At 39.8% G+C, this 26,380-nt stretch overlaps 2 protein-coding genes across 5 annotated transcripts; one reads left to right on the top strand and one right to left on the bottom strand.

The window, feature by feature from the left end:
* Positions 1 to 42: 42 nt before the first annotated feature.
* Positions 43 to 6,360, bottom strand: tex9 (testis expressed 9). Of its 4 annotated transcripts, none has more exons than XM_051078133.1 (12): positions 6,213 to 6,360; positions 4,161 to 4,294; positions 3,576 to 3,639; positions 3,336 to 3,412; positions 3,030 to 3,075; positions 2,814 to 2,896; positions 2,505 to 2,674; positions 2,061 to 2,155; positions 1,721 to 1,894; positions 1,422 to 1,556; positions 372 to 506; positions 43 to 286 (listed from the first exon to the last, which is right to left on the bottom strand). In XM_051078133.1, the coding sequence occupies exons 3-12, from the start codon at positions 3,576 to 3,578 to the stop codon at positions 209 to 211; spliced, it is 996 nt and encodes a 331-aa protein (XP_050934090.1). In that variant the 5' UTR covers positions 3,579 to 3,639; positions 4,161 to 4,294; positions 6,213 to 6,360; the 3' UTR covers positions 43 to 208. The 4 variants fall into 4 exon arrangements, with proteins under 4 accessions (XP_050934090.1, XP_050934087.1, XP_050934085.1 ...); XM_051078130.1 differs by lacking the exon at positions 6,213 to 6,360 and adding an exon at positions 5,939 to 5,991; XM_051078128.1 differs by lacking the exon at positions 6,213 to 6,360 and adding an exon at positions 5,115 to 5,386.
* LOC108877758 (DNA-binding protein RFX7) lies at positions 6,329 to 26,380 on the top strand. Its single transcript, XM_051078112.1, has 9 exons — positions 6,329 to 6,546; positions 9,172 to 9,205; positions 14,555 to 14,640; positions 14,816 to 14,938; positions 16,711 to 16,831; positions 17,787 to 17,867; positions 17,988 to 18,201; positions 18,833 to 19,119; positions 20,002 to 26,380. The coding sequence occupies exons 1-9, from the start codon at positions 6,329 to 6,331 to the stop codon at positions 23,245 to 23,247; spliced, it is 4,410 nt and encodes a 1,469-aa protein (XP_050934069.1). The 3' UTR covers positions 23,248 to 26,380.

Genomic DNA, 26,380 nt, shown 5'->3' with positions numbered 1-26,380 from the left:
TCTGGTGACTGAATGTGATAATGATTAAATATAAAGTCACTCTGAATTCAAGCTCTAAACTCTTTATTTACTTAATGTACTAATCAGATCATGACAGACTACAAACTAATGTCTTCACAACACACAGAGATAAGAGAGGAAAATGCATCTAGACACCTTTAATCTACTTTATTCTTCACCAGAACACTTAAATATTGAATCTCTGTGTTTATGATTTCCCCCAGTCTAGAGCTTTCATGAACTCGTCCTCTGTGAATGACAGCAGCTTAGCAGCTTCAAAATGCATCTGCACACACAAAAAACAATGTTAAGATTCTGATTCAAAGCTATACACAGAGTATTTGTTACCTGGGTATGGAAGAGACACTTACCTTTTGTCTTTTGAGGATGTCAATCAGCTTGAGTTGTTTCTTGAAACCCATGATGAGTTCTGCTTTCTGTTTTCTTAGCATTTTGTTCTCAGCAAGTAGATTTTCTTTACTCTGATGTTCCTCACTTATCTTGTCCTTATTTATAAGAATTTAAAAGGCTTTATTAGTAGAAGTCGGGCAGAACCTTACCCTTATTAAAGCAACATGATTTCAGATTAACACAGCATATTGAAATTCAGCTGTAGCTGATATGTAAAGAGCTCAATGAACTTTTCACTGTGCAGCTTAGTATTCAGCTGCTGGACATGAGTCTGGTCTCAATGCTTCAGTTTTAGTGTTGGGACTGTGTGAAGTTATTCTCCCTGTTTTTAATGTATCGTATCGTACTAAGTCACTCATAATGACATGGCTTTAAAAACATTAAATGAAGCCTGTAGCACCACATTTTGCTGCTATGCCCCTACAACAGGAATAAATTTATATTTTACAAAATAAGTCTTTCTGATTGTTATAAATATGTTCTTTTGTCCAAGTTTTAATCATCACATGTTTATATTACTTTGTACACATATGATTTTAAAATTTCATTTCACATTATGTTTCACATGATGTACTCTGGGTTCTGTTTTGATTGTACAAGTTATTTCTGCAATTAAACTCTTTAAATACTACATTTGTGTTGATTAACATAAATGCAAAATAAGAACCATTTAAAAAGCACTTGAAGTATCTCTTTTTGATTAAAAAAAAAGGATGAATGGCAAAGACTGAAATCACAATAAAACCATTTTGGCTCTATCTAGAGATTTCCTGTTTCACATTCAGAAGTTCTATAAGACGCAGCTGCTGTCAGACAAATCATATAGCCAAAATATGTTTTTAGAACAACAGATGAATATAAGCAATAGCAATAGTTTCACATTTTTTTTCCAACATATGAAAGTCTGTATAATAATAATAATAACAAAACACCCACAACATTTCAATGTCTACAGTAATTAAACCTAGAGCATGTTTTTATCAGCACTGAGTGCACTGTTATTTGCCCACCTTATTCATCTGTTTCATCTTGTTCAGTTGAGTCTTTAACCTCTCCACCTCCTCCAGAGCTCTGTTCAGACGAACCTCCACGGTGCTGTGGACGGCAGCTGCCTGTTTGTTGGATCTGTTCAGATTTTCTATTTCCTACACAGAGCATAGGCAGGAAGTGATCACACAGGAGCAGCTCACATGAGGAATGAAAGATGGATTTGTTACTAAGACATATTTGCACCTCTTCTTCAGTCTATTGTCAGTCATTACATGTCAAAAAAGGCTCTCAGACGCAGTGTTTTTGCATTGACACAAACCTTGTGTAAACCAGACACTTGCAGTTGAAGACCATCACATTTTTTAGCAGACTCCTCTGCTAAAGCTCTGTGCTTCTCAATCTGTGTTTGCTGAACGCTTGTGGTCCTCTGTAGTCTGGCTCGATCCTCCTCGAGCTCCTTTATTTTTGCACAAAGCTTAGCATTTTCATCATCCTGCAACAACAGAAACGTTAAATGTTAAATATGTACAATGTCTTCAAAATGTATGTTTAAAGTCATCTAGAAATCGAGTCTGAGAAAATTACATTTCAACTCATAATACCTTTTCACTAACAGACAGTTCCAGTTGAATCATTGTTGATATATTATATTACAGTACCTTCTTATAATATTCACATGAGAGTTGATCCAGTTCTTCCTGCATAATCCGTAGTTTAGCCTTGAGAACTCGTATTTGAGCATCGGAAACACCTTCTCAAAACACAACAATAAACACAGTCAGACATACTGACTTACAGTCTGTAACTTCCAGATCCCACATTAACCCTAATACACAGGTCCTCTTTTGGAAAATGTAAAGAATACTAAGAATGTAATTAAAACATTAATTGTCATAAAATAATTTTAAAACTAACAGAAGTACTTGCAAAAGAGCAAACACAGATTGTACAGCAATTACAAAACTGTCTCCAAAGAACTAGCTAAGTTTTTTTGTTTGTTGCTTTTCTGATCATTTTAAAAGAAACTGAAATGTCTTTTGCAAGTACTTGGCCAAATTGTTTTGTATTTATAATTGATGTAAAAAAAAAAAAAATAAAAATACCTGATCCTACATTGTCTCCAGCGTTGGTCACATCATTATCTTCCACAGCATTTTCAAGAGCGACAGAGTCGTTCATCTTCTCCTCCATGCTACGTATCGTCTTGGTCAGAAAAAAATCTGCTGAATCTTCCACAGCTGCCAACTCATCTGCATGTGACACCTTTGAGGGTCTGTAACCAAGCAAACAACAAGAAAACCTTAAGGGGTTAATGGAGATTATATTTGTTCATTATATTTTACACAATGAGTGACCTACACCATATTATGTGTTATGTATTGGATTTAGAGATTATATAAAATGAAACTCACGCTGCTTTAAAGTGAGACTCTTTTCCTTGTTTTCCAGTACACATGCCTTGTGACCCTAATGTGACCCTTTTTTTGGTCCCTGCCTAAGAAACAGAGCAGCAAGTAGAAACAACACACTCTAATGTAGGTCTACAAACTATAGACGCAGACTGAAAACTATTGTCGGTTCAGCAAAATATCTGTGGCTTTCAGACACATTATAGTCTGATTTGATACCTTCAAACCAGGCTCCTGCACCGCACACTGCTGAGGCTTTATTACCCTGTAGGTGAACAGACAGATACACAGAAAGACAGATTGTTAGACAGATACATAAAGACAGAAAGAAATGGGTGAATTTCATTGAATAAGTTCTGTCTCGCTGCTTTAATTAAGAAATATGTGAATGGTCTGTTTGGAGGATGGAGTGTTTCATTGGAATGAATGTTGACTTTTGAAGCGGTCACAAGAAAATTAGCCACTAAGACGTCTACATTCATTCTGGTGGCATGCTCCATCCTCTGAACCTTTGACATTCTTTACCTTGAATTGTCTTCATCTTCAATATCTGTTAGCAGGAGAGTTGATAAGGGCGTTGACAGGACTTCACTCTGTTCTCTCTAAAATCCAATAAAACACCAAGAGCTAGTTTCAGTTATTAAAGCAGGTGTGGTCCTTCATCTGCCCCCCAGACTTTTTAGTGCTACTGCTCTGACACATTTACTCATCAGTAAGGAAAATGTTATTATTCAACTGAATGATTCATATAGGTTAGAAACTTACCATAAGCTGTTCTGCCTGTCTCACTATATCTGCTGTTTTGGCCTCTAGCTCTGCATTTAAGATTCTGAACAACAACAACAACAAAAAAACAATATTAAATGGTGGTTGTGTGGGTGTGGATGAGTGTTTGTGATGAATTTTAAAAGATGTGGTGACGCTCTGCATTTTCTTTCAAAACAATGAAAAAAGTGAGTTTCATCCACACTGACTGCTGTTGCGCTGGCTGTGCAAAGAGTTTTGAAAAAGTGAACATGGAAATGTGAGTTAGCCATTGTAAAAATCTGCAAAAAGGTAAAGTCAACTATGACTGAAGTTTGACTGAAGAATCTATTGAACCTGAAGGAGAACATCCAGTGTAAAAGACAAATACTGCCTCGAATCCAAATTTAATGCAATGTATTCAGCATTCTTTGTCAATCTATCACACTAACACTAAGAGAAATATTTGTCTCAGAATTAACCTCCCAGTCTCATTAAAACATTTGATAGAAATCTGATGTTTAAATGAATCAGAATGGCTCATCTGATGATCTTTTACATAAATTCATTCAAACTGTATCAAAGATATGGGAACAGATAGTCTACTTGTATTGTTCTTCCTTGGCAAAAAGGTCATCTGTGTCCTTCTTTGTGGGACCAGAGGCAGATTTCACCTGCGGCCTTACTTCAGCCCTCTTGGACCTCTCAGCCTTAGAGCTGGAGGACGGGCGTTTCTTGGTCTACAACAAAACAAGACAGAGAGAGATTTCACATTTAATGAGGCCAACAAGATTGGATTTAATATCAATAATCATCCACAATATTAAAGCATATATACTATTTCTTCAGGGCTTTTACTTGAATGCCCTCACTTCACAACCTCACTTCTCTAACCTTAGGGTGGACCTTTATATACAGTCTATGGGTTGGACACTGAGAACAGTGTTTGATGTGGAAAACATGATGTGAACAAACATAGTGGCCGATGCTGGATGGTCAGCAGACTACAGAACTGTAAAGAGGTATTATTATACATCAGTTTAACAGAGACAGGTCTCTCCTACCACCACATATATCAGATAAAGCCTGTTTGTTTAAAATGAATGATGGACACGGCCTCTTTTTAATATATATAAGAAACATAACAGAGTGGATACACAGTATTCCTACTGGTGCCACTTCATGTATGTTGTGTTTATTTCCCCGTTTCATTGGTTCCTCTTATTTTACTTGGATTAACTACTATATGCCCTCAGATGAGTTTCTTCATTGAGTTGGTCAAACATGTCTTGTTTGTATGCCTTTTGTTTTACTGTGGTTCTTTGTATTGAGGGTTTAGCACATTTTGCTAGCATAATTTATGACTGACATATTCACAGTGCTATGTGTTTAGTCTTTCCTGTCTCAGCATTAGTGTCCATGCTTCATCGACCACAGTGTTAGCGGACGGTTAACGTTAGCTTTGAGCGATGATAATCAGGTTTAAACTTTTACTGGCGACAAACAAACACTTCTGTTTCAACCTCTGACAGATCAACTTGAAAAAATGAGGCAACAAACCTGTGAAACGACTGTCTGGGCCTTTTTAACAAAACTTCTTTCAGCCATTGAGACATTCAGAGAGAGCGAAGATGTAGCTCTGGTTGCATAGCAACTATTTCATACACAGTACGGTGGCCCTTGAAAGACACTTTAAGGCGATGTTGTTTTGACAACAAAAACAGTCATATATGTAGGCCTATATATGCCCATCTTAATAAAGAAAGGCTGCTTTTGAATAATATTGAATCACACCATGAACTGTCATCACTGAATTATAAAAAAGTGTTTAAATCTGTTTAAAACCAATGTGTCATTGTGTAATGGACTAAAATCCTGACTTTATGAGTGCAATATAAGCCCAATAAACTAATAACTAATTTACATTATCAGTTACTGTAGTTTAGTCAAGAATAGACGTGATCATTTTATTTATATCAGTGGTGGGATGTAACTAAGTCCTTTATTCACGTACTGTACTTGAGTATTTTCTTTCATGCCGCTTTATATTTATACTCCACTACATTTTTACACCAATAGAATTTCTAATTACTTACTAAATTTACATTTTTACATTCAAAACATATGATGTATTTTTTACATTGTGCTATTAGTACTTTTACACAAGTAAAAGATCTAAATCCTCCATCACTTATTTATAGTATCAAGTAAAGTACAAGGACCTCGAAACTGTACAATACTCGAATAAATCTTCTTAGTTACTCTCCGTTACTGATCATTATTGATCTGCTTGGATAACATTTCTTTTTGTTTTATTGCATTGCTGTTGATATCAGCAATATATATATACTGTTTAAAACACTAATAACCATATATAAACTCACACTCGTGATACCATGCTCCGTAATGTCCTCCGATTACATGTTTACATGTTTTTAATGACGGGAACGTTAACGCGCATGCGCGTGTCCCGCAGCTTCTACTCACTATGCACATGCAGAGACATCCCATAACGTGAGGGGCAGAGCACACCGGAGGGACTTGCCAGTTGTTTTTCAGCTGTCTGTTCACTGTTTACACCCTCCTCTACTTCTATCCATGCATCACCTCCCGTTTGACGGCGGCTCGTAGTTTTGTTGCACGGGCTCTTTAACTCACCAGGTGTCGGGACTTGAAGCGAGCGATGTCGGAGGAGAGGGGCCGGGCGGTAATAACAACAACACGGCGCGCTGCTGCTGCTGCTGTCCCGTTAGCATCGCGACGTCCCCCGGTCCATGTTGTTTAACCCTGCCGGGCGACTACACCCGTCCACGCCTCCAGTCCAGTCCAGTCCCGTCCCGAGGCCCGTCTTGATGGCCGAGGAGGACCCCCAGCAGCTGCAGCAGCAGCAGCAGCAGGCAGACCGCGGGGCGGGGAGCCTGCCTGGCCTGCTCCCCGGGCTGCAGGGCGCCGAGGCCAGTGCTCTGCAGCTCAGGATCAAGAACTCCATCTGGTGAGGGGCTGTTCACACACTACTGTGCATGGATGTGAGTCTTTAGGGGACAAATCATCACCAGATACCAACCTCAGATCCTTAGTGGTTCTAGGTTTATCATGTTTACAGTCTAATGGGAAGCATCTTCAGTGCTGAGTGTACAGATTGTTCAACCCCGTGAGGCAAATTTGTGATTCTGGGCTACATTTACTTGACTTCAGTCTTAGTGATGATGGTGGTATTCAGAACATTTACTTGAATAAAAGTAGCAATCCTGCAATGTAAAACACAGAATGTTACTCTAGTTAACGCACAGAAGTATCATCAACAAGATGTACTTCCATTGTGCAGTGTAAAAAGTAAGTAGCTGTGCAGAAAATAGGCCTCTTGTTAAGGGATACATTGTTACTGTAAAAGTAATTGTATTGAATACTGTGAGCAGCATATTGATTTATTTTCTGTGACGGAGCCAGTTTCACTGTATACTGTCAGATAGTTTTCTACAACAAAGCATCATACGCTATCATCATATGATATGTATATATACATATATAGGTGTGTGTGTGTGCGTGTGTGACAGAGAATAAAAGTATAAGGTGGCAGAAAAAAATGTAAACACTCAAGTAAACTACAAGTACCTCAAAAGTACTTGTTACATCCTGTCACTGTGTTTACTTGAGTAATCACAGTAGTTTAATTTGCTACATGACTCTAGTTCAGCCCCCTCCTCACCTCACATGTGCCTCCTAATTTCTTGCTCATGTATTGATTGGTTAAAGGCATCATCACAGTAACAGGCATCTACACTCAGTCTATCAGTCTGACTGTGTGTTTTTTTTTTTCACCATGTTCCCTCTATTTTCATCATCAACCACCAATCACCTGCTGTTGTATGTAGTTTGTGTAGCAGTGAGTGAATGGGCTTGACAAAACTCATTCATTCATATAACATAATGAACACAGCAGTGTTGACTGCTTCATTTTTGGTAACACAAATATTAATGACATTAAGATGTGTTTGTGTAAAAACTGCACATACAAACCATGATCTTACTAAGTCACCGTCAGAGCAGTTTCCTGAGAAGAGCTTATTGATCTCAGATGTATTTGCCTGGTCCTCATAATTAATTAATCTTGATTTTCTGTTCATTAACTAATAGTTTTGGCATCACTTGATTAGCATTTTTAAAAAATCACATAATTGCCCGTAAAGTATGAAATTGCCAGTTTCAGATGAGGAGGATTGGCACCATGGCTCCTCAAAATTAATACAAGGACTACACCCAGCCACATCCTGACCTGAAATCTCCTTTGCGTCCTGAATGTGGATGAACTCATGTCCAATCATTTAAATATCAAATAGTCATAAAATGTTAAAAGGCCAAACTACAGGAGAGCACAACAGGTCAGAGCTGAAATGTGTGCAGGAGATACCCCAGCAGAAACCCACTGCAGTGCTTGTGCCACATTGTCAATAACATATTGGGATATTGAATTTTTGTCCCACCCCCTTCTTTAAGCTTTTCATGTCTAAGAGGATTAGAGTGTAAATATTGATGTTCACCTCAGCGACCTGCTGCTGACTAAGAGAACGACTTAGTCAAGGGTCAAGCAGGTTCATTTGCAACTACACCGTAACCCTGTCGTCATCTGAAGTGATGGACTACAGTCAAGTGCTGCTACAAAGTGAGCTGCTCCTGCTGGATTTCCTCGATATTATACACAGTGGGATTCCAAGGATTCCTTTTCTAATCAAAGTCCCTTAAGAAAAATAAGTCAGGTGTCAGCCAGTGCAGCTGCCAAATCTGCCTCACAAACAGCTTAATGACGGCCTTCCAGCACCAGAACACCCGAGGCCCCCTAGTAACAGTGAATTAAAGTGAACTGTTCTTGTCAGGGATTAGAGTCATCTCCTGATTCTGACCTGCCCAGTGTCGCCAAGTAAGAGTCTTTAAATGTGACTTACCTTAAGTCTCACAGTCAACAACAACCTGACCTGTCTGTCCACAGATTAGGAATTAGACCTGGAGAAGTGACTCATGTCTCTGCTTTGACTCTTTGTAGTGTCAGAGTCATCTGATGCCTCTTTTTTATCTAAGTAAGTGCTCTTGCTTAGGAAATGGTAGTCTTATTGTCAAAACACTGATTGGAGCACTGACCTCTGTTGCTGCAGAGTAAACAATCAGACTGAGTGTGTGGATGATATCAGGAATCACAATAAAACATTTGGAGACTTTCTTAAAAGATAATTATATGTGATTTAGTCTTGATTTTCTTAAAACAAGATTCAACATACTGGTTAAAAAAACACAAGGAAAATGTGAAGATTTGAGATAAAATCCAAATGGGAAGGGACTGATTTACAGTCGATTCCCTCAGTGACTGTGAATGAATTACTGTCACCTTCTGTCAGAGACAATGTTACCACAGTGCCCGTCTGTCTCTCTCTCTCTCTCTCTCTCTCTCTCTTTTTACATATGACAACATGTGTTCCCGACGGTGGGATACATGACCTGAGAGATGCTGAAGGGAGGGTCGTCTCATACCAAACATTCCTCTGCTTTATAAATAAATACACTTTAGACACAAGAGCTCATGTTACACCAGCTTCATACTAATTTATACTATGTCTCTCTTTTGCAGTAAATCTGTTCAATCAAAAGTGGAAAACATTCTGGTGAGTATTTTTGATATGTTCTTAATGTATGGGTTGCATTTTTAATTCACCATTTTTACTTTATTTATTTTATCTTATCTGTTAAAATATTCTTGATAATGTATTAGCAGAGCTGAAGCAACATTATTTTCTGATGTGTTGATGTCTTATCTGGCATAATCGAAAAAAAGAAAATCTGTCTGCTGCAGCTTTTCAGATCAGCCTATGGGGGGCGCATCTGAGGCCAGAGAACAGCACTGAGCTAGTGACCTCTACTGGCTGGGCAGGGCTCAGACAGGTCAATTATGTTTGTTTAGGACTTAATATTTGTAAAACTATTCCTAGAATTTACATGAATTTTCATGCGGGACGTCAGGTGAATGTAAAGTGTGTGGGATGGACTGGTGAGTTCAGGGACAGAGATGCTAATGTGCAGTGAGACTACATCAGCGTCACGTTTGTCTCCTCTGTGAATGGAATATGAATCAGTATGTTGCGCCCCCTACGGGTCAAAGGAAACATTGTAATTTAAATTGCGAAGTAGAACAAATTATAGTTCCTTAGAGCCCCCTTGAACTTTAAAGCTGCGGTTCTCAAACTGTGGGGAATAAACATGAGCCTACTTTTATGAATGCATTCATTGACAATAACGATCATACACTCAAAACATCCACACACAAACAAATGAGTCATTAATACATATAAGTTCAAACAACATCAGATCCGAGGAACCGGGAGGAAAATGTAACATGGAACCATAGCGCGAAAATAATAACATCAACATGTTAATTAACAATAAACAAACTTACACACGGTGGTGTTGACAGAGAGGCAGTAGTGGGTATAACGTTAACTAATTAATCAGTTTGTGACAAGAACATCAATGAAAACAGGTGATGCGGTGCCAGCAGAGAAAAACCAGACTGACGGTAATAAACCATATTAATAAGCCAGCCAAAAAGAAAATATGACGAGGCTTTTTTTTTTTTTTTTTTGCTCTTGGGTTCTTGTGGAGATGGTGGGGGCAGAGACCCATGAGTGTTTTATGTCTTAAATCACTGGCAGCAGCATCACACCCAACAACATTAAGAGGACACTTAGAGACCACACACCCCATTCACGTCAACAAGCCACTCATAGCTGCATTCAAAGCTGCATACAGAAGGGGTTTAACAGTATCGTTAATTTCATGATATCGCGATAACAGAAGTGTCTCGATATCATTGTGGACCTGGACAGTCACAGACGATAGGTCTTCATGGAATAACTGTAGTTATGTTATGGCCGCGGTGGAGTAGAGCGAAGGGAAATGAGAACTACTGAGACCATCATCCTTTGCACTCCGCTCACTCCCTCTGCAAATCTACAGCAAAGCTGGTGGATGCTGGTGTTGGAGGTGAGTGAGAACAGAGCAGGGGGAGAGAGAAGAAGCCTCTGAAACTGTGGATGCTCCAGCGTCTTTTAGATCTGACGTGAGGAAGCATTTCAGTTTCCCTGTGTCAGCAAATGAGGGAGGGATAAAGAAAAAGCATTGTGCAGACACTGCCAGACTGAGGTTAGCTACACGTCAGGGAGTACAACTGACTGCTTTTTGAAATTCAAATTAATACCTTGTTCATTGTTCAATGAACAGAATTTTTTCCAAGTCTTCATTTGCCTTGTTTTAAAAATATTGCAATGAATATTGTATCGTGGATTTGTTATCGAGGTAATGTATCATTCTCCTCGCTGCTCTACACGTGGTGTCAATTATGCTTATTGAGACAAGTTCTGCAAAATTGAGACTGCAAAACAGACTCATTGCAGCCACTAATGCAGCGATAAGACTCACATATTGACTTGTTTGTTCTTCATTCCCAAATGCATTTGCTCTTTTTTTAAATCACATAGTGATAACACAGTTGCACTTTTTTCTGTTTTTGAACTTGATGTTATTTGATGCAAAATGTTAACACAACTGCAATGTTAAACGTGGCCTGTTTGGTAACCATTCTGGCAGGGTAATGGGAGACAGGAGGAGCTTGATAAGCCCCTCCTTCCCCAAAGTGAGGAATGATGGAAAAAGTTTGAGAACCACTGCTTTAAATACTGAATTAGTTATCACAGCCTACGACAAGAAATGGTTATCAGAAGATATGACATGCTGTTGCTGTTCTTTAGTGTCTACCAGTAATTAAAGTGTCTACCAAAAGAAAGACCATTGCTTAATCTTCAAATTTCATTTTGTCCTTAAATTGGCTCTAGGGCTCCAGCTAACCATTATTTTCATTATCAATTAATCTGCTGATTTTTTTTTTTTTTTTTTATCAATTAATCAAGTAATAATTCAGTCAAACCTCAAAGTGATGTCCTTTAGGTCCTCATTTTATCTAAATAATAGTTCAAAACTCAGATATATTTCAGTTGTTGAAACAAAACTAGCAGCAAATCCTCACACTTGAGAAACTGGGGCTGGGAAATATTTGGCATTTTTTCTCAAAAAATGACTGAAATGATTAATCAACTATCCAGTGAGTTATGGTTTCATATTCAGAGTTTATACATTATTGCTGCCTGAGGCTGTGTTGTCTCTAATTAGTGGTTTTGTGCGATGCTCTGTAGTAGATTTCATAACCTGCTGCACAGACAAGTCGAGCACTAAGAGCCAGCTAATGTCGTACTACACTATACTGGTAACTGTACTGGGGCACAGTTCGACCTCCCCTTACGGTTTAATACGATATGACAGTAATTTGTTTTTTAAAAATAACGGGCATGGAGAGCGTGACAGTCAGCCAAGCCTCATGAGAGCTGTAGCTCTACAGGTTGAATCACAGAGAAATGATTGTAATGTCTTTGCTAAAGTTAGAATGAATACAATTTTTAGTGCAGTTGCAGATACTATTTAACCTGACAGAATACCTCAGTTTCATGTTTCAGATTATAATAAAGCAGTGCAATGCAAAAAAGTCATTGTGGAGCCAAGGCTCATAGAAGTTGGTGGGGACTTTGATTGTCCTTGTAATATTTCTATATATAATCCTATGTAATATTTCTATATATATTGTGTGATGTCATGTAGTTGTTAAGACAGACGGATACACATCAACTTAAAAAGGCTGGTCTGAACTTTGAAACCAGTTTGCTTTTACTCTGACAATCCAGAAATAATCACCATAACTTAAAACTGGTTGTAGCTTAGCATAACATTTAGCCATTTGGTAATAATTGATCCTGATCCATAGCACTGAATTGTTTAAATGTTGAGTGATTTGATCAGAGTACGACAAACCTGGCAGACATCTGACAACCGAGGAGGCACGTTCTTACATGGATTAACTTGGAAAAAATATGGATGAGAGGAGCATGTTGTTATATTTACAATTCAATTCAATCCAGTTTTATTTATACAGCGCCATATCACAACAAAATCATCTCAAGGCACTTTTCATATAGAGCAGGTCTAGACCGTACTCTTTAAAATAGGTATTTACAGAGAGAGACCCAACAAACCCCACCATGAGCAAGCAGTGTCTCAGTCTGTGCAGTTGGGGGGGTAGCGAGAGAAGAACATAACACGGGTTCCATATAAAATGTAAGGTGATGTCAATATTACAGTAGTTGTAATAATAAAATAATAATAAAAGTAATAATTAAAGTATTAACTGCTAACGTAGCACTAAAACTAATAGCAGTGTAAGTAATTTCTAATTCGAGCAGCAGGTGTTGAGTGGAGTTGTAGGAGCAGCAGGAGACTTGTCATCACAGATCAGACTCTACAGCTCCAGAGGCAGAAAGAGACAGAAGAGGAGAGAGAGACGAAAGAGCACAATACTACAGGAAAGGGAAGATATTGAGTTAGTAACATGTATTTATGGGATATGAATCCATACTTAAATCTTTCAATCATAGCTACAATAATGGAGCAAATTCAAACCACTGCACAAATGAAGTATAAACTGTCCACAACTGAGTTAGAAATCCATACTGAACGTTAATAACATTTAGTTTCAAGGTAATGTGAGTTAAAGCGGGGGTTCAGCAATGACACCGTAGCATACATGGACAGTCCGAGTCAGCAGAGCAGGAAGTGGCTCCCACTTAAAAGTCCAGGGATGTCCTGTGATTTAGCCCTGTTTAAAAATGACAGTGCTTCTTTATGAGAACTATGGCTGATGCAGCTCAGTGTCTGTTACCCTCAGCTGTGAGTGAGCTGTGGTTCCCTGATGATGATGAAGAAGATGATGATGATGTTAATCCAAAAAGATGGACAGAATAAAGTTTATTCTTAGAAACCAGTTGAAAGGGGTGGATATGTCTGAGTGAAGGTATGTGTTGGCAGTGTGTGGATGTGTGTGTGTGAGCGAGCTGTCCTGGGGAGAGGGCTTAACAGCAGAAGACTGGAGTTCACCTTACAGGCTGTGCAGAAGCCTGTCTGTCTCTGTGTGTCTGTCTGCAGCCGTCTAGACTGAATGTGTGAGCATGTTTGTGTGTCTCAGTCTGTGCAGCTGTATGAACGCAGCTTATTTATGCTTCGTAACTCTGCACTGCTAGGCCTAAAGTCAGAGTAAAACTTTGCTCATGCTCCTCACTCCTAGCCCTGTGCTTCACTGGGGGTTGATATGTTTATGATGATGTGCAGCGTTTGACTCGTACCAAACGTGGCGTTAAGTCTGACGCCCAGAAAGCTACATTCTGATCTGATCAGACCATCAAACCTTCTTCCAGCTGAGTCTCCTACGTGCTTTCTGCCAAACTGTAGCTGAGATGTCATGTGTTCTTAAGATGGGCAGGACAGGTGCCTACATTACCCACAATGCAACTCAACCACCAACAGGTTGAGAAATTTGCTTGTGTTTTGCAAGTAGCAGCTACTATAGACATCACACATCAGATTTCATGCTGCTTCATCTTTTTTATGCCCAAAGCCTACATGTCTCACATATGAGTATTTACATGGTTTTCTTTCTTTATGATGATTATGTCAAATCTTTTGGTTTTGAGTGGTGGATTGGACAAAACAAGAAATATGAGGATGACAACTTGTGCTTTGGGAAACTGTGAGGGCCTGTTTTCATACTTTTTGGGCATATTTAGACCAAACAATCAATCAATTAATTGAGAAGATAATCAGCAGTGATCTTCAGTCGCAGCCTTAAAAGACAGATGAACTGCTGAACCCTGTAATTGGAGACAAATATTTGCCCAACGTGCACAAGCAAACATTTATTTACACCCTTCACTATTATGATCTATCCAATCTCCTTTCACTATGCATGTGTTGTGCAGGTACAACAGGACTACTTCTGCTTTCAAAGCCATAGCAGGAAATGACTTTGTTCTGGTGAATAGGAAGGTCAAACTCTACAACTCTCTTTTTATCTTCTACAGCAAGATGTCGAGAAGTTTTCTGACATCGAAAAACTCTACCTCTACCTTAAGTTGCCTTCTGGTCCCAGCAGTAGCACTGATAAAAGGTGAGAACACACCTGTCCTCTGACAGAATGGATAGTTGAGGAAATACTTCTGAAACAGGAAACCACTTAAACTGTCATTCATTCATACTGCCACATATTTCTATTTGCTTAAATTTATGATGTGAATGTTATAGGCCGGCAAAATGGTTAATCAGTTATCCACATCTTTTGTCAGTGACCAGAGTGCCCTGTCGTCAAGCCGCACACAGCAGATGCATGCGTTCAGCTGGATCCGCAATCATTTAGAGGAATACCCAGAGACCTCTCTTCCCAAACAGGAGGTCTATGATGAATACAAGTAGGTTTCTTATTTCACCTTTGTCACATACATTTTAGTACAGACATTTACAGTTTTCTTTAATGAGAATTGAAATGTTTCCATTATTTAACTATAGACTTGACTATTTATTTGACTCTTTATCAGTGATGTTTTACCTCAGGGCTACTAATGTTCAAGTTTCTTTCTCCTCTAAATTACTGCCGGCTAAAGCGTCAGTATAAATAGACGCTGCAGGCATGAGAATCACAGCAGCATGTGCTGGTAATATTAGAATGGAAAGTCTGAGACAGTCATTGAAATGCTCTGACAGTGTTATGTAACTGTCTTTTTAACTCCACCAGAACAGAAATACAGTGGCCTCCAGAAATATTGGCGCCTTTAGGATGGACAGGTGAAAAGGCTTTAAAGAGACAAAATGTTCTTCACTTCCAAACAATGAAAACATTTCATTTTGTGCAATAAAACAATCACATTTGTCACAGTTGTTCCCACAATTTATTACAATGCAAAGTATATCTAATAGAGTTATTTCATTCCATTTAATAGTTGATAGTCTGTATATGTCTGTATACACACACACACACACACATACACAAAGGCATATATTTAAACACTTTGACATTATTCAGCCAGCAGACCAACCAGATCAGCTACAGTAGATAAAGTCAGATACAACTCAGTTGTACCTGATAAGTAAATGTCAAGACTTTGTATCAAAAGAACTCAGTGAAGCCTCTGGATGAAGACAAATGTTATCAGGACTTCAGTTAACTCTGCAGTGAATGGACTACAGCTTATGACACATACATATACAATATACTCATTGTTAGATGGAAAGTATGTAGAATCACAATACAATAATGTCAGACATGGATGTCACTTAGAGTTGAGCTGGCTTGAGTGTCATTTTACAAATGTGTCAAACTGTGAGTCACTATTACAACTCTACTGTTGCTATTCTACACATATTCTACACTCTGTATACAAATATAATAACATTACATACAGTATTATGCCTTAAAATGTGCATTTGCTGAGTTTTTTTGGCCACTTGGGGGCAGCGCAACAAACTGTGGGCACAACATCTGACGTATCACCTTATAAAGTTGATATAATAAATATGTTAGCAAATAGCAAATACCTTTTTACTCACCCAGCACTTACAGCGCAACACTATCATTCACCTCATGAGTCTAATATTCTTTTTGCTCTGTAGCTGCACCACTGTCTTCGCCAACTAGTTACTAACTTTGCTGTGTGGTGCTGAGCAGGCAGAGGACAGTGGCTCTCTAGAGCTTTTTGCTGAACAGCTGAAAACAGCACTGATGAGAGTGTAAGATGGGTTGACTCGAGGGCAACTGGACTTGGTTGTAGATACTTGAGGACGTTTCATCTCTCATCCTCTCACCTCTATTCAAAGAGGCCTCTTGGATGAGAGGTGAAACGTCGTCAAGCGTCTAGAGCCAAGTTCAGCTGCCCTCGATTCAACCCTTCTTGGATAACCATGACCTGGATGACTGAGAGTCTTCACACAGAGTAAAGTTGTGGGCCATAAAACTAAAACAATGAACTGATAAACAACAAGTATAGATTAATTTTAGAATAAGGAAAAATAGTTTTAAACTTTTATCACATCACATTCACCAGGAAAGAACAATAATCAGTTGTGTTGATATGAGTGTGATTCATTATTCAAGACCTATACTGTGGTTTGGTTGAAAACCGACTTGGATTTTTTTCTTTCATTCTGTTTTTTTAATAACATCTCTTCTGTCTGTTTTGTGTTTCAGGAGCTTCTGTGACAATCTTAATTACCACCCACTGAGTGCCGCAGACTTTGGAAAAATGATGAAGAACGTTTTCCCGAACATGAAGGCGCGTCGGCTTGGCATGAGAGGAAAATCAAAATATCCTTTACAGGAATGGATTGTAACAGTCTGGCCTCTGTCTCTGGTCACAGACCATCTGCTGTTGCAGTTCATAAGCTCTCTAAATATAGATGTGAAATGGAATAAAGTCCCCCTCTGCCTCAGAAGCAGAAGCATAATACAGAGACCCACAGGGAGTCACTGTGATCTTGACTTTCATGACTCATTCACAATTAATTAATTTATTAATTTCTTCTATTTTGCTCATTTTCTATGACTCTCAGTAATTCATGATAATACAGTTATTATTGTGTACAGTGAGAACATAAATCATGTGTTAAATCACCTGTTAAAAGGAGCTAGAAAGCTTGATCATCATAGATTTATTTTCATATGCACAGTATTTCCTTTTTAAGCAATGTTAAAAAGAATCTGTAAAAGCATCAACATATAAAACACATGTAAAATTTCTAATTTCAGTCAAACAGTTTAAATTAGTTGAAATGAAACACTTGATTATCACAGTGTTGTGAGAAATTATTTATTTAGTTGCTTTTCTATTCTCATTGAATCTCATAAAATAAAAGTGTATGTAATTATTAGAGACTGGTGGAGAGCAGTAAATGTTACTACCTGAATTGTCATGCACAGTTACAACAGGCTCATGACATTATGTTGCTAAAGAAACCGTTCTATTTGTTTATGTTGTTTATGAACAGACGTTAACTCAGATGAGTTATTTTTGGAATGTTATACTTTATGGAACAGCCTGAGAGTTTTAGTTCATTATGTGTTTATGTATTCATATACATAGTAACTGCTTTCGAAGAACAGGTGCCAAAGCTTTAAGCGATAGAAAACCATTGTAGTATGACATAATGGATACACTGGTTGAACAGTGTCACAGGCTGGACCATTAAACTTGTTACCACAGTCAAATCAGACACAACAACTTTCTGGAATCACATGTTTTTTTGTCTTAACACCAGCTCACATATTGCTACAGTGGACTAAGGAAGAGGCCCTTTGTTCACATGCCATCATTACCCACTCTGGATCTCCATAAAACAGGAGAAGGAGTAAGGACATTTACATCCCCCTCATTAGTATTTCAGAATAATGTCTTTGTAAACTCCATGTTTGTCACTGTCCTGTCCTGCAGTGTGTCATATACATAACAACTCATCTCATGTGTGTAGCTCCAGTGTGATGCCCTGGAGTCACCAGGCCAGCTGAGTAGCATAAAGGAGGAAGTGCGTTTTGCAGCCTGTGATCTGGTGTGTGAGTGGGCCCAGAAGGTGCTGAAACGCCAGTTTGATGCTGTGGAGGATTTGGCTCGCTTCCTAATTGACAGCCATTACATCAGTAACAAGTCTCTGGCAGCTCTCACTATCATGACCGGCACAGCAACAGGTAACAGACATGGCTCATGCCGGCCTCATGTTCCCTAAAAGAAGAGGTTGATAATGACACCTGGTGGCATTTTCTTGTTACTGCGCTTACTAACTTTGTTGTCTATTGAAGTTGGATTTAAACCTGATTAATTATGAGATTCAAGCTTGTAAGCCTCAACTTAAGTAAAAGTAAAGAAGTGTTATCAGGAAATCTACTTCAAGTATCAAACATTACAGTACTGTTTTTAATACCTAAGTAGCATTTAACTGTTGTAGCTGGTCGAGTTGGAGCTACTTTATATAAAGTTAATTTGTTAACTGGTTTAGTTCAGTGGTTCCTAACCTAAGGATTTAGCTGCAACACAAATCAGTAGACTTGTTTTGTGTTTGTTTATTTTTTTGGTGAAATAATAATAATAGCTGATCATCTATTTTTTAATGTAAAATTTAATCTCAAAAGGAACCAGTAATTATAGCTGTCAGATATGTGTAGAGAAGAAGAAATTACAATATTTAATAGATTTAGTGTCAATTGTACATTAGTACAGTTCTTGAGTAAATGTACTTCATTAACATCCACCACTGCATGTTATATTCTGATAGCAGTAGTTCATGAAATGTATCTAAATGCTCTTGTTTTGTTTCCTCAGAGGTTAAGACTCCACAGTCGGTCTCTGCCTTCATCCCCATGGCCGAGGCACACTCCTTTCAGCCTCACGCCACCACTCTGTCGTCGCCTTCTGTCGATGCGAAGCAGCAGCTCCAGAGGAAGATCCAGAGAAAGCAACAACAACAAGAACAGAAGCTTCAGTCTCCCTCACCTGGAGAGGGACACACCAAGAGGGCAGATGACAGCGTGCCTTGCGGAAGCCCCACATCTCCATCACCTCAGCCAACCATAGGCATTGTGGTCACTGCTGTTCCAAGCCCCATCACGGTGAGAACACATGACTACGCAGATGTCAATCACACTGTTATCTGTATCTACTGAACTGACCCCACCTAGGAAAAACCTAGAAACAATGGTATCATTTAATTAAGGCTTAGAGCACAGATACATTTACATCCAGAATCACTGTGTTTATCTAACAGCTCAGTTAATAAATAAATGAGTAAAGATGAGTAGAGTCTGACTGGTGCACTATTTTTAAAATGACACGTCTTCCTTCACTCTAATAAATTAGTCAATGCTAAATTGACTGACATCAACATTAATAGAATCAGTCAATGATATTAGTTACTTCAGTGTCTCTCAACATTTCAGTGAGTAATTTTGATCTGATGTGAGTGTAAAAGATAAAATAACAGATAATTTATTTGACTGTAATCATCTCAGGAACAGCTTACAGAGTCAATGTATCATCCATCCATCCATTTACAGTCAGAGACACATAAACTAAGTTAAACAAAATACACAGACCCATGTGCTTATCACTATTTACAGCAATGAGGCTGTAAACATTTAGAAAACACACATATATATAAAATAATAGCTTTTACCAATACACCACACTTGCAATGAACATAGATGTACTTTACCACAGCTGTGGAGAACAGCTCATTAACATGGTTATTATATACACAATAGTCTCTTCAGGTGTCTGTGAAACTTTTAAGTTTTCAGATTCATTTGTTTGTATCTCTAGTAGCTCTCGTATAAAGAAGGATGATGCTGTTATTTATTATAACAGATTTATTCATGGAAACAAACAAAACAAAACAAATATGGTTTGCTGTTACAGACAGCAATAAGAATTTAATTTAAATAACTGAGAGTATTCAGTTGTTCCACTTTCTGATTGACCTTCCCTCTCTTCAGGTACAGAGGAGCAGGCAGCTGATGTCCCCCAGTCCGGTGGGAACAGTGGAGAGCAAAGTGCTGCCTATTAACTTCCAAATGGTGACGCAGCCAGTTCAGCCAGTGAGACAGAGCCCCAAAACCCCACAGAGTATCTTAGCCAGCCCAGTGGGGGAACGAACTGCCCGGCAGCGCTACACTCAAATCCTGCCCAAACCTTCAGCTACGACTGCTATTGCGTTGCGCTCGCCCTCCACCATGATCATCGCCAACAGCCCCATTAAGACTGTGATGACCACATGCCACGTCAGCCCAGTCAGTTTGGTCAAGATGACGGCCATATCGCTGGCACCCAACAGCAGCAGTACCACCACGTCCCTTACAAATGCGACTCTGCGGCCGGCGTCTGCGGGTATCAGCAGCTCTGCGGTTGCAGAAGACATCAGTTCCAATCAGACCACGAGGAGCGCCTCTGCAGTCCCCATTCTGGCCCCGGTGGCCAGGCCAGGGCAGGCCGCTACCACTCCGGGCATCGATGTTGAAATGGAAGTTGAAGCTATACATAAAAACAGCCAAATGCAAAATCCCAGCAGTCTCATTTTGGCTCAAGGAGTGATGACAAATAGAACCGGAGGGGCTGTGCAGAGGGCTGCCAGTGTGCCCATACCTCAAACTAAAGGCTTCCTGGGTCTGGAGGAAACACCTGTCACTAAATGCAACGGAAAGGCCTCCTCAAGCACTAACACCGCAGTAGCAGTCGAAAGCAGCAATACCAGCGCTAATAATACAAGCACTTTGCACTTAACTCCCTCCTCTCAGAATACCAGTGCTGTTTCTATGCCGAACACCAGCAGAGTACCTTCATTTGGGGAAAGCAGCAGTGTAACATCAACAAAGGAAGGTTTCTTGTCTACTAAGAGCGTCAGGAAACGCTCAGGCCTCAGCCCAGACCTTTCACCAGTCAAAAGGGTTTTTATGCCTCAGCAGCCAGCAGGTGGCGCCGCCGGTCTTGGATATGGCGTCAGGAACACGGCCAGTTTCGTCTCCAGGCTGGGAGCTCCAGCTAGACCTGAAAGTGCACCAGCCACCAGGGAGGTGGAGGTGAAAATGAACTCTGTCTTGTCCCCTCAGGTCCACACACTATGCAATTCTTCTTTCAGAACCAGTGGCTTTTACTCTGTTGCCAAAACACAGAGCTCAATGCAGAGGAAAAACACGTCCACTGTTATGGAAACTAGCACCTCAGTCAGTCACGCATTAATACAGCAACAGCAGGGGCACACGTTGGCTAATGTGCATGTCATACCTGATAACCCGGGCCTCCAGAAACATTCAGGTGATGTTAGGAGTTCAACCACAGGGAGCCTGGAAGGAGCTCAACAACAGACCTACACTCAGTCCAACCCTACTCCTGAACCATTAGACTTTTTCAGTCAAGCTTCATCATCTAATCAGCTCCATATGCAGACAGATATGGACTACTTTACCTTTGATGATGATGTGACTCAGGACAGCATTGTGGAGGAGCTGGTGCAGATGGAGGAGCAGATGAAACTTAACAACTTGCAGGAGTTTGGGGGCTGTGTCACACTGCAAGGCCAACAGGCTGCGGTGCCGGACAACATAATGTCCACCAGTCAGACCATGACCGCTCTCTATCACACCGCAAACAACAGGAGCAACCCAATCCAAACTCCAACCCCGACACCCACTCCCACGCCAACATCAGAGATGATGGGAGGAACCCAAGGCCTCACAGGAGAGAGCCCCTGCTCCCGCATCACCTCCACCACCCCAGTGGACAGCGCACTGGGGAGCAGTCGGCACACCCCGGTCGGCACTCCGCACTCCAGCTGCAGCAGCACCGTGCCCCCCAGTCCAGTGGAGTGCAGGAACCCGTTTGCGTTCACGCCCATCAACTCCAGCATCACCAGCTTCCATGACGGCAGCACCGTCTCCAGCAGCCCCGTCAAGCCCATGCAGAGGCCGATGGCCACCCACCCCGACAAGACCAGGTTGGAGTGGATGAATAACAGTTACAACAGCAGCAGCGGGAGCTTAAACAAGTCAAACAGTGGAATGGGAATCCTCCCTAGTTATCAAGGCCTGATAGATGACCATTTTCAAAAACCTCACGCCTTTGCCGTTCCTCACGCACGGCACCACGACAGCAATTTTGGCCGCTTGACTCCCATCTCGCCTGTTCAGCAGCAGGTAGCTAGCATGGCTAACACAACCATGCAGGAGGGCTTTGCCGTGCCTGCTCCTCTGGATAACAAAGCCACTAACTCACCTGCCGCAAATTTTCGATGTCGCAGTGTGAGCCCCGCCGTGCATCAGAGGAATTTTAGCGGAAACACAGGAAATGTTCCTAATGTCCTTCGTTCAGTAGTGTCACCCTTTAACTCTCCTGTGACTCCTGAGGTGCTGAACATCTTTGCAAACAGCCAGACAAATCTTGGGGTGAGCAGCATGGCCCAGCGGAGCCGCTCTGTACCACTCAACATCATGATGCAGACGGAGGTCATGCCCACGCCGGGCCAACAATGCAACAGCAAAAACATCACCGGCATCCTCCTGAGCAAGCTGGACGGGGACCACGATGATGCTTTGCGGGGCCTGGGCATCAATAATTTACCTTCCTGCTACACTGCACGCATGAACCTCACCCAGATCCTCGAGTCTGACCCCAGCCTCTCCTGCTCTGACAACCACCTCAGCCTGATGACCTCTGACTCCACCAGCACATGCAAGCTGCAGAGGCCAGATTACCTCATAGAAAATGCCATTAATGAACAAATGATTCTCTCTGCAAGCGACAGCCGCGTACAGTCAGCCTCTGGGGAACATCATCAGGCCCAGTCTATGCTGTTAAGTTTGAACCCGCAGCAGCAGCAGCAAGAACAGCTACAACAGCATCAGCAGATGGATTTCAGCAGCACCGTCAAAGACCTCCTGACAGATAACAGCCTCGCTGCTGGCAGTCAGCTCATTGAACAGGTGTCGGAGCTGAGTACAGGCGGGGCAGATTTCCCTTGTGAAATCAGAATGACATCGGAGCTCTCCAGTAGCATCAATGACCTTAACGCGCTGGACACAAACCTTCTGTTTGACCCCAACCAGCAGCAAGGGCAATATCAAAACACAGCTCAGGAAGAGTTGGTGAACGATCCGCTGTTCCAGCATATCACCAGCGAGGCGGCGCACACGAGCGGACTCGACTGGTTAGAAAGCAAAGATCATCCAACTGTTGGGTTGATGGGCTGAGAACCAAGCCTTTTTAAAACCATGTTGATCTGTGATCACTTGTTTGTTTTATTTATATTCAGACATTTACACTGGACACATTGAGGTTTGCCCAGTTTAAGTGCCAGGCTGAACTGCAACAATGCTGCAACTCTCTGATTAAGATGCTGGTCATCTCCCTTTAATCAGAGAACGTCACCTCATGTTGTTTGATCAAGTGCATTTCCAACAGGTGAACAGATGTTACTGAACAAAAAAAGAAACCTAATCCTAAACCTGTCTTATTACATTGTGTTCAGAGTCAGTGATTGGAAAAAACAACAACAGAGCCATACATTTCTTGTCTAAAGAAAAGTGGAAATTAATGAAACAAGATTACCATCAACAAGTCTGTTACAACCATAATGCTGTATATCATTATATCTGAATATAAGGCATTAACTAATTAAAGAACTAGGTATGAAATGACAAAATATTATGTGAGACATTTGTGCAATCACAGAAAAAACTGGAAGTATCACAATCATCAAGTCTGAAGAAGCTCACCATCTGTGCAAGTACAAGTCGTCCTTGTTGGAGCCTTAGCTGGTTTCAGTGCATTTTCTGTAGCTGAAAAAGATGTGAACAACAAGACATGTTTTAAAGTGTACTCACATACAGTCTAAATAGAAAACTCATCTAGTGACGCAAAAAATATTAATCCATGTCAATCCAGTATATATATATATATTCTTATAGTCAGTCATTGCTGATGATTGAGTCGCTTGGAGCATATGTGTATAACAGGAGTTGGGTGAATTTAAAATAAGAAATGTTTTAGCTGTTTATCTAATCATAAATGCACTAGTGGAACATATGAAGCGAATCTGTTAGTACTTTGAAAATATACTAGAACCACAAAAGGAAGTCATAAAGGTGTCATTTCCAAAGTTCTGGTCATTATATACACATTTTTCAAGCTGTGCAATTTTGTTCTTTTATTCTCAGAGGCTTCTGAATCAGCCTGTAAATCTGAAGAGCCAAGTCAACCTCCCTTCTTTTAATCATCAAGAGATTCAAACACCTGAGCAAAACAAACAGAGCTCACAAACTTCATGACGTCAGTGATAATTGGGCCTCTTTATGCACATTCCTTTATTTTAACAAGTCACAAAAGTTTGAAAAAAAAGTAGTTGTGTTTAATCATAATTATAAAGCTCTATTGAATCCCTTTAATTTACATGCATTTAATCCAAAGATATATCAAGAAATATAAAAAAAAATATGCTGTAAGAAAAAAATCAGGAACAGATTCATGTCAAAGAAAAACAAGTTCTCTTAGTGGTTCTGAGTTGTTGTTAAGTGTGGACACATTAAGCCAGGCAGGGTGACCTCTGTTTTGCAATGAGGCACCAAAGTGGCATTATGCAAATATTTACATGGCATTTATAAGGTAGTTATGTCACACAGAGCACTGTGAAGGATTATGCATAACTTTCATGTTGTAGTGCTATATACAAGCAGTGAGAGATGAGGGCTCAGTCACTGGGAAAAAGGGAAACAATTTACCTAATAATTAAATTAAAACCCTTAAATGGGAGGTCCCTGCACTATGTAAATCTTGTATAAAAGAATAATTATTAGAAGGTGAAAAATAATGTGAAGTGATTTCCTTGGCACTCATTTAATGCATTATTTGCATTGTGTGGCAACAGAGTTGGAGGTGAAGGTTTAGATGAAAGTAAAAGGAACTTCATTAACACTTAAGTTCATCACACTGCACTGACAATCTGTGATATTTGTGTTTCTTTATAAAAATGCACTGTCTGGTTTGGATGATACAGGAATATTTTTCACTGCCTGACGTGAGGAATCAATCAGTGATCAAATTTGAAAGTCCAGCTTTTAAACTAGTGATGAACAGTGTGTAAAATCCACCGACTTTAAGGTGCTTCTAAGGGTTTTTGGTTTCTGAGCCTTATGTCCATACCAAAGTCTAACTTTTTAATATAACATGCAATAACCTGCACTCTAATATCTCATATGTGATGGACGTACTGAGAGCAGCTGTGACAAGCATTTTCTGTCATAGGTGGGATAAAATGGGAAAAGTGAAAAATTACAGCACTGGAAAAAGATTTGTCTCTAAGATTAATGCATCAGGACGATATTAAGGGATTCTTTGTTTACTATTGTTGATGCTTTTCTAAACCCAACAGGTACAAGTTTTTATTGAGGCAGAAAACAAAAAACAAAAACCACTGTAATTTACTCCTGAACTGTTTCTCTGTGTTAGTATTAGACCCCTGAGTGTATATCATTGGTCACACTAACTTTATTTGTTGTACAGATTGTTGGTGTGGCCACTTGTCTGGTGTGTTATGGTTATTTATTTAGAGCGTGTGTCATTTGTACAGAGCAAACCATATAATCGTGTGTATTCACAATAATCTGACCTGCGCTGTTTTGTAGCATAAGCGTCATAGCATATTACCACCAATCATACAGCAATTCCTCTGTCAACAGACGATTCGTCTAATATATATGATGGTGAGGTAACAAAATTCTCAAGATTGAGTTTGCTATTCTAAATCCTTTCAGAACAGAAAATTATCCCAGAAGAGATTTGCACAAGTTTTAAAACATTTAAATGAGACTATCCATACTTATACAGTGTAATATTAATGTCATGATGTACTGCTAATGCAGAACATTGAATCTTTGAGTGTGCTGACAAATCAATGGTTGTTTTATACAGATAACAGAACTTTTAAGTTCTATAAAAGCAGATTGTATCATTGTAATATGTAATCTCATTTTGAGTCTAATTTAATATTGAGTATTCTAGACAAACTTTTCTTGTTTATATTCAGTTTTTGAATCAGTTCTCTCAGTTTTGGTGTTTTACCTAACTGTGTGTCTGTGAAAACATATGCATTTATTTCTTTAGCACTGATGTTTGTGTTAAATAAAGACGTTACCCTTCCTCTTGTTGTACGTGGTTCAGAGCTGTAGAGCTGCCCTTCACTGTAGTCATGTTGCTGTGGTCAGTGTACAGGGAATTTTTTCTTTTCTTTTTTTGGCATTTTAGCAAGTGCTTTTATAAGAGGAAGTGCTTGTTGATACTGGTTTTTAAAGACTTTTTAACTAATAAACATTTTTAAGTACATCAGTA

This window comes from Lates calcarifer, linkage group LG2 (genome assembly GCF_001640805.2).
Source record: "Lates calcarifer isolate ASB-BC8 linkage group LG2, TLL_Latcal_v3, whole genome shotgun sequence".
NCBI lineage: Eukaryota > Metazoa > Chordata > Actinopteri > Centropomidae > Lates > Lates calcarifer.
The sequence above is the reverse complement of the archived record's forward strand: the minus strand, read 5'-3'. Positions and strand labels throughout refer to the sequence as shown.